We start from the raw sequence: 14,803 nt of genomic DNA on the forward strand, positions 1-14,803 counted from the left end.
TGTCCAGTTCTAACTGTTGCTTCCTGACCTGCATACAGGTTTCTCAAGAGGCAGGTCAGGTGGTCTGGTATTCCCATCTCTTTCAGAATTTTCCAGTTTCTTGTGATCCACACAGTCAAAGGCTTTGGCATAGTCAATAAAGCAGAAATAGATGTTTTTCTGGAACTCTTGCTTTTTCCATGATGCAGTGGATGTTGGCAATTTGATCTCTGGTTCCTCTGCCTTTTCTAAAACCAGCTTGAACATCTGAAAGTTCACAGTTCACGTATTGCTGAAGCCTGGCTTGGAGAATTTTGAACATTTCTTTACTAGTGTGAGATGAGTACAATTGTGCGGTAGTTTGAGCATTCTTTGGCATTGCCTTTCTTTGGGACTGGAATGAAAACTGACTTTTTCCAGTCCTGTGGCCACTGCTGAGTTTTCCAAATTTGTTGGCGTATTGAGTGCAGCACTTTCACAGCATCATCTTTCAGGATTTGAAAGAGCTCAACTGGAATTCCATCACCTCCCCTAGCTTTGTTTGTAGTGATGCTGTCTAAGGCGCACTTGACTTCATATTCCAGGATGTCTGGCTCTAGGTGATTATCTGGGTCTTGAAGATCTTTTTTGTACAGTTCTTCTATGTATTCTTGCCACCACTTCTTAAAATCTTCTGCTTCTGTTAGGTCCATACCATTTCTGTCCTTTATTGAGCCCATCTTTGCGTGAAAAGTTCCCTTGGTATCTCAGATTTTCTTGAAGAGATCTCTAGTTGTTCCCATTCTGTTGTTTTCCTTGATTTCTTTGCACTGATCACTGAGGAAGGCTTTCTTATCTCTTCTTGCTATTCTTTGGAACTCTGCATTCAAATGGGTATATCTTTCCTTTTCTCCTTTGCTTTTCACTTCTCTTCTCTTCTAAGCCATTTGTAAGGCCTCCTCAGACAGCCATTTTGCTTTTTTGCATTTCTTTTTCTTGGGGGTAGTCTTGACCCCTATCTCCTGTACAATATCATGAACCTCCGTCCATAGTTCATCAGGCAGTCTGTGTGTCAGATCTGGTCCCTTAAATCTATTTGTCTCTTCCATTGTATGATCATAAAGGATTTGATTTAGGTCATACCTGAATGGTCTAGTGGGATTCTCTACTTTCTTCAATTTAAGTCTGAATTTGGCAATAAGGAGTTCATGATCCAAGCCACAGTCAGCTCCCAGTTTTGTTTTTGCTGACTATATAGAGCTTCTCTGCCAGGGTCCAGCCCCGTGGATCCAGGGAATTTGAAGTGGGACGGCGTCGGCGAGGATCAAGAAACAACTGCTTAATTAAACGTTAATTAAGGATATAAAGAGTAATAGAATAAGGATAGCTCAGTGAGGAAATTCAGTGGAGAAAAGAGGCTGAATAATTCAGCCAGAAGGTGACAGAAAGAACGACATGGGGAGACCAAGTTTTGGTGAACAAGGCCTGCACTTTATTTTCCAAAGTAGTTTTTATACCTTGTTATTCATAGAGGATAATGGGGGAAGGGGTAGAGTCATGCAGTAAGCCAGGCTTTCTTCCTGCAAACTTATCATATGCAAAAATTTAGGTGATTTGCATCATCTTCTGGCCCGGAGGCCTGTTCACATTTTAAGAAACTTATTTTTCTCTAAGGTGATTATTCTAAAGTCAGGCGCCACCCTCCAAAAGCATTAGATAAAGTTGCAGTCCTATAGGGCAAAGGTGTGGTGGGCTATAACAAGAAAAAGAATTAACTCAAGGGTCCAAGATTACAAACATTAAAGCTACTACTTACACCAATTATATGAATCAATACACTGCCAGGGACACAGCAGGTGAGGGATATGGAAACTTAGCAGCAATCGTTGGCCCAACAAGTGAAAAACCCTTCACCAATACAATTTCTAATCAATCTTTTAACTGCTCAAAGGAATCTGTATTCAGACAGTTTAGAACATCTCATGCCTCTCACAGTTGGGGGGCTCTGAACAATCACATGTGGCCGGAAAAACCTATTCAGGCAGGCTAGAGGACTTCCAAAGGAGTTTGTAGGTGGAAACACTGTCACACCCAGGAATTATTAACTGGAGCTGTAAGTTAACTCTTTTTTCAGAGAGAGGTAGTGGGGGACAGCCCCCCGTAAAGTCAGAGGTGTAGGTGAGGGCACAAAGCAGAAAGTAGGCAGACTCTGGTTTTGGGGGCAGATGCTTGAGAATTTCCAGGGGGACTCCTGAGGCTCGATCCCGCCTTTGTGTATGCCGAGCCTCCTTCCTCATGACCTTTGCCAGGGGCGGAGCTCCTGCTCCCGGCATCTCCCCCTTTTTTATTTCTTAAAACAGCCAGATGGAGCTCAGTTGCGAACTTCTGAATGTTCTGCCAAAGAATCCTGACAATACAAGGAAGAATGCTTATGAGAAGATTAGACAGAATGTTTTTTCCAGAAATAAAGTTAGAGAAGGTGTGAAAAAAGTCATTAGCTGTTCCAGCGGCGGTAAAATCCAGTCGAGAGTGTTCCAGGGTCTGTATTTGATTATTAAGTTTTTTCCCTAAGTCCAGGCCAATGTCAGAGCTGTTCCAAACACCTGAGATAATGATTTTTGATTTTTTCCCATTCATAATCTGTCTCGTTTACCTTTAAAGATGTCACGCATATCCACCAGTAATCAGCGTGGCAAGACAGAGCCATTTTCACTTTTAAAGCCTGTAATCAGTCCCAGTATGCATTATTGCCTCTTCTAAGGCGTCTACTCTCATCTCTAATTTCCCATCTATAGCTTCCTGTGTTGCTAGAGTTAGAGGAACATTTTTAGACATGGTATCAACATATTGGGCAGTGTGCACTTGTTGAGTTAATGACATTGCTGCCGCAGTAACAGAAGCAATTGTGGTTATCAAAGCTGCTCTTCCCAGGATAAGCAAGCCCACAAACAGCGCAATCACATTAAATCCTGTGGTTGTTGTAATACAGCAAGACCAATAATTATCATATCAGTAAGTGGTTACATCATAAGATAAGGTGGACGTTGTAACACTACAAAGGAGCAAACATTATATTGAGGGTTTAAACAAGACGAGAGCATACATTGTTCACAAGTCACTGCATTGGGTCCACCAGTGAAAGTCACATGTACATTAAGTTTTCCAGAATCTTTGGTAAAGAGAAGAACATAAGGAGAGGGTAGACAAGCCAAAACAGAATAAGTAGAATTATTTTTTGGCTGGAGTTTGCGCTGCAGCAGCCCCGTCAGTCTCACCGGGATCTCGATGTTTATCTTGCCTCCCCTTCCGGCGGGCTCCTCTTTTGTGATCGAAGCAATGGGGGAACCAGATGTCTGGGGGACTGCAACATGGCGAATCAGCCTGTCTCGGATCTAAATTGGAGAATCTGCATCCTGTGGAAAAATACAAGCGCATCCTCGACCGCTAGTTAATAATGGGTCAGGACCCTTCCATTGTCCTGAGAGGAGGTCCTTCTATTTGACTAATGGTTTTGCATTCAATTGCTCCGGACACAAATGGCGAAGCATTGCAGTAGTTCCGGCTGAATCAGTATTTAAAATATTTATTATGAGAAGAGCATGTTGCAAGATTTGATGGGGAGAACTATACTTAAACTCCCCTTCTTTAATTTTTTGAATTTGGATTTTTAATGTTTGATGTGCTTTTTCCACAATGGCTTGTCCCTGGAGATTATAAGGGATGCCTGTATTATGTTTAATTTGAAACTTTATACAAAATTCCTGAAAATACTTAGAAGTATAAGCAGGAGCATTGTCAGTTTTCAAAGCTTTTGGTAGGCCCAAATATGAAAAACAAATAAAGAGATGCTGTATCACATCTTTAATTGCTTCCCCTGTATGAGCAGTTGCAATAATAACGTGAGAAAAGGTATCTACAGTTACATGAACAAAGGACAGTTTTCCAAATGAAGTAACATGAGTTACATCCATTTGCCAGAGTACGTTAGGTTTGAGACCGCGAGGATAAACTCCCATAGGTAGACTATTATAAACAGTGGGGCAATATAAGCAAGAACGCACAATCTCTCGAGCAGTCTCTCTGGGAATTTGGAATTGATATCTTAAAGCAGTAGCGTATTGATGATGAAGTGAGAGAGAGGCTCTGGCCTCCTCAATCACAGTGGCCACTGTATTTCTGGTTAACAAGTCAGCCAAATCATTAAAGGCATTTAAAGGGCCGGGCAATCCGGAATGAGCCCGAATGTGTCCAATGAAAAATATTTTATTTCTTTTCCAAATTTGTTGCTGTAATTTAGTTAACAAATGAAATATGGTAGTTTTATTTTCAGGCAAAACCGCAGTTTCAATGTATGGAAACAACCTGACAATATACTGAGAATCAGAATAAAGGTTAAATTCCTCATCTGCAAACATAGCAAAAGCCTCTATGACTGCTGTTATTTCAGCTCTTTGAGCTGAAGTTTTTTGTGTTTTTAAAACTTTTTGGTGATTTTTAGTAACTATGGAGGCTTTACCGTTTGTTGACCCGTCAGTAAAAACTATTTGAGTATTTGGAACAGGAGATTGTTTACGTCTGACAGGAAAAATAACTGGATGTCTGGATATAAAATTTAGCAAAACATGTGAAGGTAAATGATGTAAAAATTTGACCAGAATAGTTTTTTATAGCAATCTGTCAATTTTTAAACATTAGAAGAGCATCAGGTTGTTCCTTATTATATGGAATTACAATTTCTGATGGCTCTTTACCAAATAATTCAATGCTCAGCTTTTTTCCTTTAATATCAAAGTAGCTATCAATCCTGGATAAGAAGCCGCTACTTTTTTAGTTTGAGCGGGAAGATGGACCCACTCTAGGGGGCCGTTTTGCCATAAAACCAATTTTTTGTCTGGCCACCCCAATTACACCTATGGGGGTTTTATGGCAAAGGAATTGTCAAGCAGTTGTCAATTTAATTTTTTAAATTTTAAAATTTACATTTTAACAACATAAATTTAGAGATATGTTAATTTTGGTCTAATGTTTAGTTTAGGTCTCTGTATAAATTTAAGTAATAAATGTATAACCTCCTTATCTCATTTTGGTATACAGGTATACAGATATACCTAAATGCAAAATGCATTTATATATGTATTTATATATGGCAACAAGTATAAACTTATTGACATAATCAATATACTTGAATTAATCTTTATAATTAATACATTAATATATATCACAGCAATACAACACGCACACAGCTAATACCAACCAACACAAACCAATGCACTGCAATAATACATGTCACACATATATAGAAAATATATCATCACAGCATCAATCCATACCAATTAATATCAGCCACACACACATTATATTACTGCAATATATATTTAATTATACAGTATATATATAATATGCATATATAGTATACATATTAATTTATATACAAATTAATTAAGTATAGATCCATAAATAGAATTAGGTATACCTTTATTATATTTTATCTATACCCATACCTAATTAGGCAAACTGTAATTAGGCAAATATATTTATATTATGTATTTATAACAATATATAAAGTACTGTTAATTGTACCGCCTGTTGATAACTAAGAAATTGAGAAAACCCTTCTCTGAGTATCTCCTATTTGAGACAGCACGTCCCTCCCCCATAGGGTAAAGGGGAGTGTAGGAACTACATAGGGTTGGAAAGTTCCACAGGTATCCTCAAACTGCCAATCTAACATTTTTGAACTTTTAACTACTGTGGGGGCTTGAGGGCAAATGAAACAAAATTTGACCCCTGAAATCTATCAGGGCAACTTGCCAATCATCACTATTTTGTAAAAGACTTGCAGGTGATCCTTATTGAATGGAATTACTATATTTGCTACTTCTTTTCTAAAAAGTTCCACACTTCTTTTTTCCTCCTTTTATAATTAATTGTGCCACCAAGCTGGGATAAGATAAAACTATTTTTCTTGGGGTCACTGGTAGATGGAACCAACGGGCCTTTTTGTCACAAGCATCCTGTAGGTGTGTGTTTTATGGCAAGAATAATTTAATCTTATCTTTTGGTAATATTAATCCTAATTAACTGATCATTTAAAGTCTCATCTACTTAAACAAGAGCTGACTCTGTCTCATTTAGTCAACTTTCTCTTAGAACTAGAATTAGGGTCGCTTTTTAAGCAATCAAACAAAGGCTTTCAATCTGCAGTAGTCAGTTTTAAATGTGGGCGTATCCAATTAATGTCCCCTAATAATTTTTGGAAATCATTTAAAGTTAGTAAACAATCTCTCTGCAGCTTCAAAGGGGCATTATCAGTTTTCAAAACTTTTGGCAGACCTAAATATGAGAAGCAAGTAAAGAGGTGTTGCACAACATCTTTATAAGCTTCTCCAGTTATTGTTTTGTAACCTAAATCTGGTCTATAGCTTTTTAGATGACAAGCAACCATCTAATCTTTGCTTGAATACTTCCAGCAACGGGGAACTCACTACTCTTCAAGGTTTTAAACTCTCCCTCACCTTTTTCTCTACAGCATTCCCACCCCGCATACCACTTTCTCTAATCCCACCAACTCATTTTCAGTAGTATGTGTTGGCCAGGAGCTGGGTCAGTCTTTCCCAGAAGTGTTAAGAGACGTCTGTTCCTGTGTCTAATAGCCCTGACATTGTACTTTCTTGAATTAAAAGATCTTTTAAAGGCCTTGGAGCTGTAATTTCCTGCACCCAAAAACTAGATCACTAGATCCAAATCCTCTGGGGCCCCTAGCTTGAGAAGTCAAGGTTTTTCTTGTCTGATAGTAAGGTAAAAGCAAAAACTGTGTTATTCTCTGACCTTTATTAATTTTCACAGTTTTAGTAGGCAGTGAGATCAAAACCTTTAATTTCACAATATAATCAGAATCTACTACACCATGCACCACCGAAATTCCTTGAAAAGAAAGCGAGCTACACCCTAGCACAAGTCCTACAAGGCCCTCAGACAAGGGCCCAGCCACTCCGATGGAATCGGAGCAACCAGCATGTCAGGGGTTAATACTGTTGCTAAATCCCCTTACCGTTCTGCTTGGTCATAAGAGAAACACTTTTTATTTGTAGAATCCTTTTCTATTACGATTATTTTTCTTTCCTTTTTTCTTTTTTTCACTTTTTTCTTTTTCTTTTTTTTTTTTTTTTTGGCTTGAGTGAGGCCCCCCTGAGGGGTTTTTCTGCAAGGAGCAAGCTCTGTATATTGTGTATTCTTTAAAAGCTCCTTAGTTTAAAAGAAATTTTTTTTATCTTTTTCAGCCTTAAGCAATGGTTTGGGAGGCTTTGGATGTAAACTGGGGAATTCCTAGGCCCTGGGAGGTGCAAGCGGAGGTGGGGTAGTCGCCTTAAATCAGAAATTGTTGGATAAATTTTTAAAAGGTTTGTGTAGAAGGGAAGGGGGCTCGCCAGGGCGCCCAGCCGCAGCGTCCTGTAAGCCCTCTCCTTCCTCGGGAGGTAGAGCACAGTCTCCCTCCTTTTCTTCGTCAATGGCAGAAAATATGATCTGCGCAGAAGGTGGAGACCCGCTACCATCCACCGCTATAGCCTCTCCCATAGGCTATCCAACAGCCTCATGACGAGGGTCCAGAACATTTTTAATCATATTTATAGGATAAGTTTTTAGTTTTTTTTTTTTTTACCTTCACCCAAGTATCTAAATTAAGAGTACCCTCTTCTGGAAACCAAGGACACTATTCTTGTACAAATGAAAAAAATGATTGAATGGTAGATTTTTTTAACTTTGATTCCTCTCTTACTTAATAACTGCAAAATTACTCCTATAAAGAGCTGTCTTTCATTTGATTCAGTGTTTGATTTCGGTGTTGACCATCTGGTGATGTCCATGTGTAGAGTCTTCTCTTGCGTTGTTGGAAGAGGGTGTTTGTTATGACCAGTGCATTTTCTTGGCAAAACTCTATTAGCCTTTGCCCTGCTTCATTCTGTATTCCAAGGCCAAATTTGCCTGTTATCCCATGTGTTTCTTGACTTCCTACTTTTGCATTCCAGTCCCCTATAATGAAAAGGACATCTTTTTTGGGTGTTAGTTCTACAAGGTCTTGTAGGTTTTCACAGAACCGTTCAACTTCGGCTTCTTCAGTGTTACTGGTTGGGGCATAGACTTGGATTACTGTGATATTGAATGGTTTGCCTTGGAAATGAACAGAGATCATTCTGTCGTTTTTGAGACTGCACCCAAGTACTGCATTTCGGACTCTTTTGTTGACCATGAGGGCTACTCCATTTCTTCTAAGGGATTCTTGCCCGCAATAGTAGATATAATGGTCATCTGAGTTAAATTCACCCATTCCAGTCCATTTAGTTCGCTGATTGCTAAAATGTCGACGTTCATTCTTGCCATCTCCTGTCTGACCACTTCCAATTTGCCTTGATTCATGGACCTAACATCCCAGGTTCCTATGCAATATTGCTCTTTACAGCATCGGACCTTGCTTCCGTCACCAGTCACATACAAAACTGGGTGTTGTTTTTGCTTTGGCTCCATCCCTTCATTCTTTCTAGAGTTATTTCTCCACTGATCTCCAGTAGCATATTGGGCACCTACCGAGCTGGGGAGGTCATCTTTCAGTGTCCTATCTTTTTGCCTTTTCATACGGTTCCCGGGGTTGTCAAGGCAAGAATACTGAAGTGGTTTGCTGTTCCCTTCTCCGGTGGGCCAAGTGTTTTAAAGACACAGCAGATGACACAGAAACGTGGAGAGAAGATCCAATGGCATGTCAGGCTCGGCCGCTGCGTGGGGTGGGGTTGTCGGGCAGACAAGTCAGACCACGGGGCACACGTGGGACCAGAAGTGACCCTGGGGTGGGGCAGAGGGAGGCGGGAGCACAGAGCCGGTGTCGCGAGGCCAGGACACGGGGGACACGTGAAGGCTGGGGGAGGAGCGTGTGGGACAGAAGAGCCTGTTAGAAGCCTTCAGAGTTAAGTTTATAAAGTTGGAAACACTCATGGCCACGTGTGTTATAACGAAGAACGTAAAGCCCCAGTGTGTGTTATCTGTCCTGGGAAGGGTGGGCAGAGAGGGTCCGTGCTCCAGGTCAGGTCACGCGTCTGAGAAACTGCCGACGCCGGGGTGACGTGATCACAGTGAGAACAGGCGTGCGGCTCAGAGGGGCGTGTGTCCCGCTCGGCGGGCGCCTGGGCTCCCCTTCCATGGATGAAAACCCCACAGACCCGCACGTCAGGACAGCAGGAGGTCCGCAGTCGTCGCGTAGTTCTCGTCCTGGCGCGTCTGCCTGTGGAGTGTCTTCCTGGGTCTGTCGAGTCTCCCAGGGGCTCTGTGTTTAGCACCCAGCGCGCCGGCGCCACCCCTTAGTCCAGAGGGGCCTCCGTCCAGCTCTTTTCTCGGCCGCTGACACGCTGCCTCCCAGGCTCCTCCTGCCGTGGCCGTGTTTGCAGCCTGGATGTGAGACTCTGTGTCACTCCTGTTCTGGAGTTTTCCACCAGGGACCTGGAAAGACCCTCTCAGGCCTGAGTGCCTCAGCCAGCACAGCCCCGATCCCCAGGGGCACGCTCTGCGTGCAGGCTGGGCTCAGGGCGGGTGTTATGTTCACAGCAGCTGCTGTGCCCATGTGGGCTGGGGGCTCTCCTGTGGGTGGGTTCCCTTCTGGGGGGACCAGTGGGGGTCCCGACTTGCAGCCTCCAGGCCCAGCATGCTGTGCAGAGTGGCCCGGCTCACACCTCCCAGAATCCGGCCCAGAGGCCACCGATGTTAGTACAGGAGCCTGCCCACTCGAGCTGGCGTCCCCGAGGCAGGCCCGCGGGAACAGCCCCTCACGCCTGCACCCGAGGCAGGCCTGCGAGAGCAGCCCGTCAAGCCTGCACCCGAGGCAGGCCCGCGGGAACAGCCCCTCACGCCTGCACTCCGCTCCGTCATCATCCTGATGCGGGGGCTGCGGGGGTGGGGGGCAGCGAGGGGCAGGGGTGGGGGTCCAATAAACACATAACTCACACATCCCTGGACTGAGATGATCCCACGCTCCCCACGTCCGCAGGCGACCTGAGCGTCTCTGCAGAGCGCCTGAGTGAGAAGCGGTCCCCCAATGACTTCGCGCTCTGGAAGGCCTCCAAGCCCGGGGAGCCATCCTGGCCCTGCCCCTGGGGCAAGGTGAGTGTGGCTGGGGGGGGTGGGGACGCATCCCCGCAAGCCCACCCGCCATGGGGTCATCACCTCCCTTCCTGGGACCGTGTCCTCCCCTGTGGCCGGTGGGCTGGGACTGGAGCGCCTCGGAGCCCTGCGTCCCGACCATCTCTGACCTGAGTTGTTGGGGCGGGTCCGCCTCTGACGTTGCCTCTGACGACAGCCCTGGTGGTGGGGGTCTGGAGCAGGGCTCCGACAGAGACACGGCCTCGGCCTTCACGGAGTTCGCCGTCCCTGTGGTTTTTCCACGTGTGGGACTCAAGCCCCTGCTCCCGCAGAGCTCAGTTTCTGAGGGTCGCGGCCACAGAGGCCAGGCGGGGCGCTCCCTCACTGAGTGTGGGTCCCCAGGGGCGCCCCGGATGGCACATCGAGTGCTCGGCCATGGCGGGCACCCTCCTGGGAGCCTCGATGGACATCCACGGAGGGGGCTTCGACCTCCGCTTCCCTCACCACGACAATGAGCTGGCGCAGTCAGAGGTAGGGGCCTCGGCCACTGTCTGGGCGGGTGGGTGGGCAGGGGGTGCGCGGCGAGTGCTCTCCAGCAGAGTCTGGCCTCCAAGTCAGGGGAGTGTGAATCGGATTGTTTGGTCTGATGCGCACATGAGCAGCCTGGCCTTCGCAGCGCAGGCCCGGACTCACCCGTCCTCACTTCCTGCCACGGCCCTGCCCAGCACAGGGGTCCCCCCCTTCTGCGCCCCCTTGGGCCTGCGGAGGTGCCCCTGACCCCTGCTCCCGCCCCTCCCGCCCTGTGTGTGCAGGCCTACTTTGAGAACGACTGCTGGGTCAGGTACTTCCTGCACACGGGCCACCTGACCATCGCGGGCTGCAAGATGTCCAAGTCGCTCAAGAACTTCATCACCATTAAAGACGCCCTGAAGAAGCACTCAGGTAAGGAGACCCCAGCGTCCCTGTCCGGGCGGGTGCAGCCGGCTGGGGCGGAGCCTCAGGCCCGCCTTTCCCGCAGCCCGCCAGCTGCGCCTGGCCTTCCTCATGCACTCGTGGAAGGACACGCTGGACTACTCGGCCAACACCATGGAGTCGGCGCTGCAGTATGAGAGGCTCCTCAACGTAGGTCCCGCCCCGGGCCCCCTGGCCTCGCTAGGGCCTCGCTCCTCTCGGACAGAAGGGGACGTGGGTGCTGAGCTGGGGGGCGGCTGAGCCGCTTTGCCGATGCGCCCCATCTCGCCCGCGTGGGCGCCTCCCGTCCAGGCCCGCCTGCCGGCCACCCCAAGGGGCCCCAAAGCCGAGATGGGACTCTGGTCCCGCAGAGAAACCTTTTGGTCCCCTTTCTGCCTCCTGCTGCGTGCGGGGGAGGGTGATGCCCAGAGCAGCTCAGGCTCTTTTCAGAAATTCTCCTGAACGGGGTTTTCTAACTTCAGGAGTTTTTCTTAAATGTGAAAGACCTCCTCCGAGTCCCCGTGGAGGTGGCCGCTCAGTTTGAGAAGTGGGAGGACGAGGAAACAGAGCTGAACAAGAGGTGAGGCGGCACCTGCTTGCCGGGCCTGCATGGTCCCCCATCGTGCCCACTGACGGGGGGTGAGGGGGCAGCTGGTGACTCTGTCCCCGCTGTTCGTGCGGAACCGCGCTCAGAACGATCCCGCTGCGGGCCGCCCCAGGCAGAGCTGTCCGGCTGACGGCGCCGCGCCTTGCCCTCCCCGCTCAGCTTTTGCAGGAAGAAGGCCGCGGTTCACCGGGCGCTCTGTGACAGCGTCGACACGCGCACGGTTCTGGAGGAGGCGCGGGCTCTGGTCGGCCAGTGCAACCTCTACATGGCGGCCCGCAAGGCCGCCCGGAGGAGGCCCCACCGCGGCCTGCTGGAGAGCATCGCCCACTACCTCACGCACATGCTGAAGGTGAGCCGGCCCGCGCCGCTTCCGCTGGGGGCCCGTGGGTCCTGGGAGCCGCGCCACCAACCTCTCCGCCTCAGCTTTCGTCCCTCTTGTCTGGGGTTTGACGAGCAGAAGTACTTCCCTGCCAGCAGTCCCCAGTGCCTCGTTCAGCATGCTCTCCTCCTGCTGATGAGTCCTGGGGGTCCCTGCAGGGGGCTCTGTGGTCCAGTGGCCTTGGCCGGGGGCCAGAGGGGTTGTGGGAACCGGACCCGTCCTGCAGCGGTGGGCAGGCACCTCAGCCTGGGTCTCCATCTCTAACTGCCCCACCACCACCCGCGCCGGGTAGGGCCTGGGACACCGCCGCCCGCGCATCACAGATGCGGTCCCTGCCTGCCATCTCTCAGCCATGTGTCCTGCACGCTTGTTTCTTTCCCTAGATCTTCGGGGCCATAGAAGAGGAAAGCTCCCTGGGTTTCCCCATCGGAGGAGCTGGAACCAGCCTCAATGTGAGTAAAGCTCTCCTGGGCCAGGGTACCCTGCTGCCCCTGCCCGCAGGAGCGCGTTCCCTCCTGGATGTCTGAGGCCAGGCTTCTGTGAGCCCCAGGCTCAGGCCACTGGGGCCCTTACTGTCCTGCCTGTGCCGCCATGCGGGCGCCCCACGCCTGTGGCCCCGTGTTGGACAGGCTCGCGCATCTGTTTGCAGCCCCGCCCTGAGGCGCGTGTGCTGGGCTCTGACCTTCACAAACAGGGCGCCGGTCACAGCAACCCGAACATTCTCTCTGCAGCTGGAGTCCACAGTCATGCCGTACCTGCAGGTGCTGTCGGAGTTCCGGGAAGGAGTGCGGCGGATTGCCCGCGAGCACAGAGGTGAGGTGTGCCTGGCGGGGCTCCATGGCCTGGGGCGTCCGCAGGCCGAGGACTGGAGGGGTCCTGTCCTTGCCCGCAGAGGCCCGTGGTGACTGCACAGCGTCTCCCGGGGCGGCTCTGGAGTCTGCTCCGGCTTTGCTGTCTGCACCCTGCCTGCCCCTCGTGCTTGCCCGAGAGCCTGAGGATGAGGGGGTGCAAACATGTCCTCTCAGGCGGCTCTGAGCGGTTGTCAGATGGGCAGCTAACCGCGTCAGAAAGGCAGTCCGCTTCCCCCTCTGCTGGTCTGGCCTCACGGCGACCAGCAGGGCTGACCTGAGCCTGCGTGGGCAGCGAAGCCCCGGGCTGTGCAGGCGGGGAGGGCTGAGGCTGCAGCTGCAGGTGCGGCGAGGGGGTCCTGCAGACGGCCACTGCGGGGCGTGCTCCTTCCCGCCTGGAGCTGGGCTCAGAGCTTGGCACCTGCAAGGCCGAGAGGTGCCCCAGGGACGTCGCCTGCGGGCCCGCGTCCAGGATGCCCATTCTCCTTGCTGGCCTCCCTGGCGGCCACATAGCTGCATCCTTCCAGGAGGCCTGCTGGCCCCTGGCCGCCCTTGCTTTGTGCACAGGCTCCCCCACCCCACCTGGGGCAGGTCCCCCCGCTGCCCTGCGCCCAGCCCACTGCTGCCCCAGACTCGGGGGCCGCTCCTCCAGCTTGGACTCTCCGGGTAGAAGCCTTGGCTTCAGTCCTGCCACTGTGGCGGTGGCGGGGCTGGAAGCTTCCATCGCCACCTGCGAGCGTCTCCCCTCCCTGGAGGCCAGCTCCCTCTCTGTGCTCCTCTTTTAGGGTCGTGTGAGTTGTTCTCAGAAATTTGTTCCATACATTTAAGAGTCGGTTTATTGAATTCCTCGAAAATATCCAACTGGGGTTATCCCTTAAAAAAAATAGTTTATTGAGGTGAAATTCACATGACATAAAAACCGGCCACATTGAGGTGCCCGTTCGGGCTCCCAGTGCCTTCCTGGCCTGTGCAGCGCCGTCGCCTTCCGTCCCCCACACGTCCCCGCCCTCCAGAGGCGCTCCCCTCCCCCAGCCTCTGGCCGCCACCAGCCTGCCCTCTGTCTTGGGGTTGTCCCGTTGCGGGCATGTTACGTAAACGGATCATACAGCAGAGGAGATGGTCGGATGGCATCACTGACTCAGTGAACGTGAGTCTGAGCCAACTCTGGGAGGTGGTGAGGGACAGAGAAGCCTGACATGCTGCGGCCCATGGGGTCGCAGAGTGGGACGTGTCTTGACAACTGAACAACAAGAACCGCTGCGTGTAACCTCGTTTGTTTGTTTGTTTTCCCTGTTGTTGCCTGAGAAGTTCAGAGAGATGCCAGGGTCGGTGGACTCCCCGGGATGCTAACCCGGCGCTCCCGTCTCTTCAGTTCACTCTGTTCTCCCGGATTTCTTTTGAGTCTCATCCAGAGATAAAGATGGGGCTTTTCGCCAGCAGGGGCAGGGAGCAGACCCCTTCTAGCCTGTTCTTTGGCTGCTTTTGTCTGGCTTTTCAACAGAATGTTTTCGAGGTTACCCACGCTGTGGCACGTGGTCGTGCCCCCTTCCTTTTTAAATCCGTGATTTTCCACTGCACATGCATGCCGCCTTCTGTTCATCTGTCAGCCCTGGATGGATGGATGGACAGTGCGCACCTTTGCTGCACAGCGCTGCTGTGAACGCGCGTGTGTAAGCATCAGCTTGGCTCCCTGTGCTCAGGTGTTTTGGGTGCATGCCTAGGAGAGGAGTTGAGGGGCCTTCAGTAGTTCTGTGTTTAACGTCTGTGTAGTGAGTGTACTGAAAAGTGCTCAGTCGTGTCCGACTCTGCGACCCCCACAGACTGTAGCCCGCCAGGCTCCTCTGTCCATGGGATTCTCTGGGCAACAATACTGGAGTGGGTTGCCATTCCCTTCTCCAGGGGATCTTCCCGACCCAGGGATCGAACCCGGGTCTCCTG

At 49.7% G+C, this 14,803-nt stretch overlaps 1 protein-coding gene across 1 annotated transcript in view; it reads left to right on the forward strand.

Moving 5' to 3' along the window:
- Positions 1-14,803, forward strand: part of CARS1 (cysteinyl-tRNA synthetase 1) — a 51,795-nt gene that overhangs the window by 31,499 nt on the left and 5,493 nt on the right. The window contains exons 11-18 of the mRNA XM_006041271.4: positions 9,989-10,101; positions 10,483-10,611; positions 10,893-11,022; positions 11,099-11,202; positions 11,514-11,611; positions 11,798-11,987; positions 12,401-12,469; positions 12,749-12,830. Coding sequence (XP_006041333.2) covers positions 9,989-10,101; positions 10,483-10,611; positions 10,893-11,022; positions 11,099-11,202; positions 11,514-11,611; positions 11,798-11,987; positions 12,401-12,469; positions 12,749-12,830 — 915 coding nt within the window. The remainder of the gene's footprint in view (positions 1-9,988; positions 10,102-10,482; positions 10,612-10,892; positions 11,023-11,098; positions 11,203-11,513; positions 11,612-11,797; positions 11,988-12,400; positions 12,470-12,748; positions 12,831-14,803) is intronic.

This window comes from Bubalus bubalis, chromosome 5 (genome assembly GCF_019923935.1).
Source record: "Bubalus bubalis isolate 160015118507 breed Murrah chromosome 5, NDDB_SH_1, whole genome shotgun sequence".
NCBI classification, from domain to species: domain Eukaryota; kingdom Metazoa; phylum Chordata; class Mammalia; order Artiodactyla; family Bovidae; genus Bubalus; species Bubalus bubalis.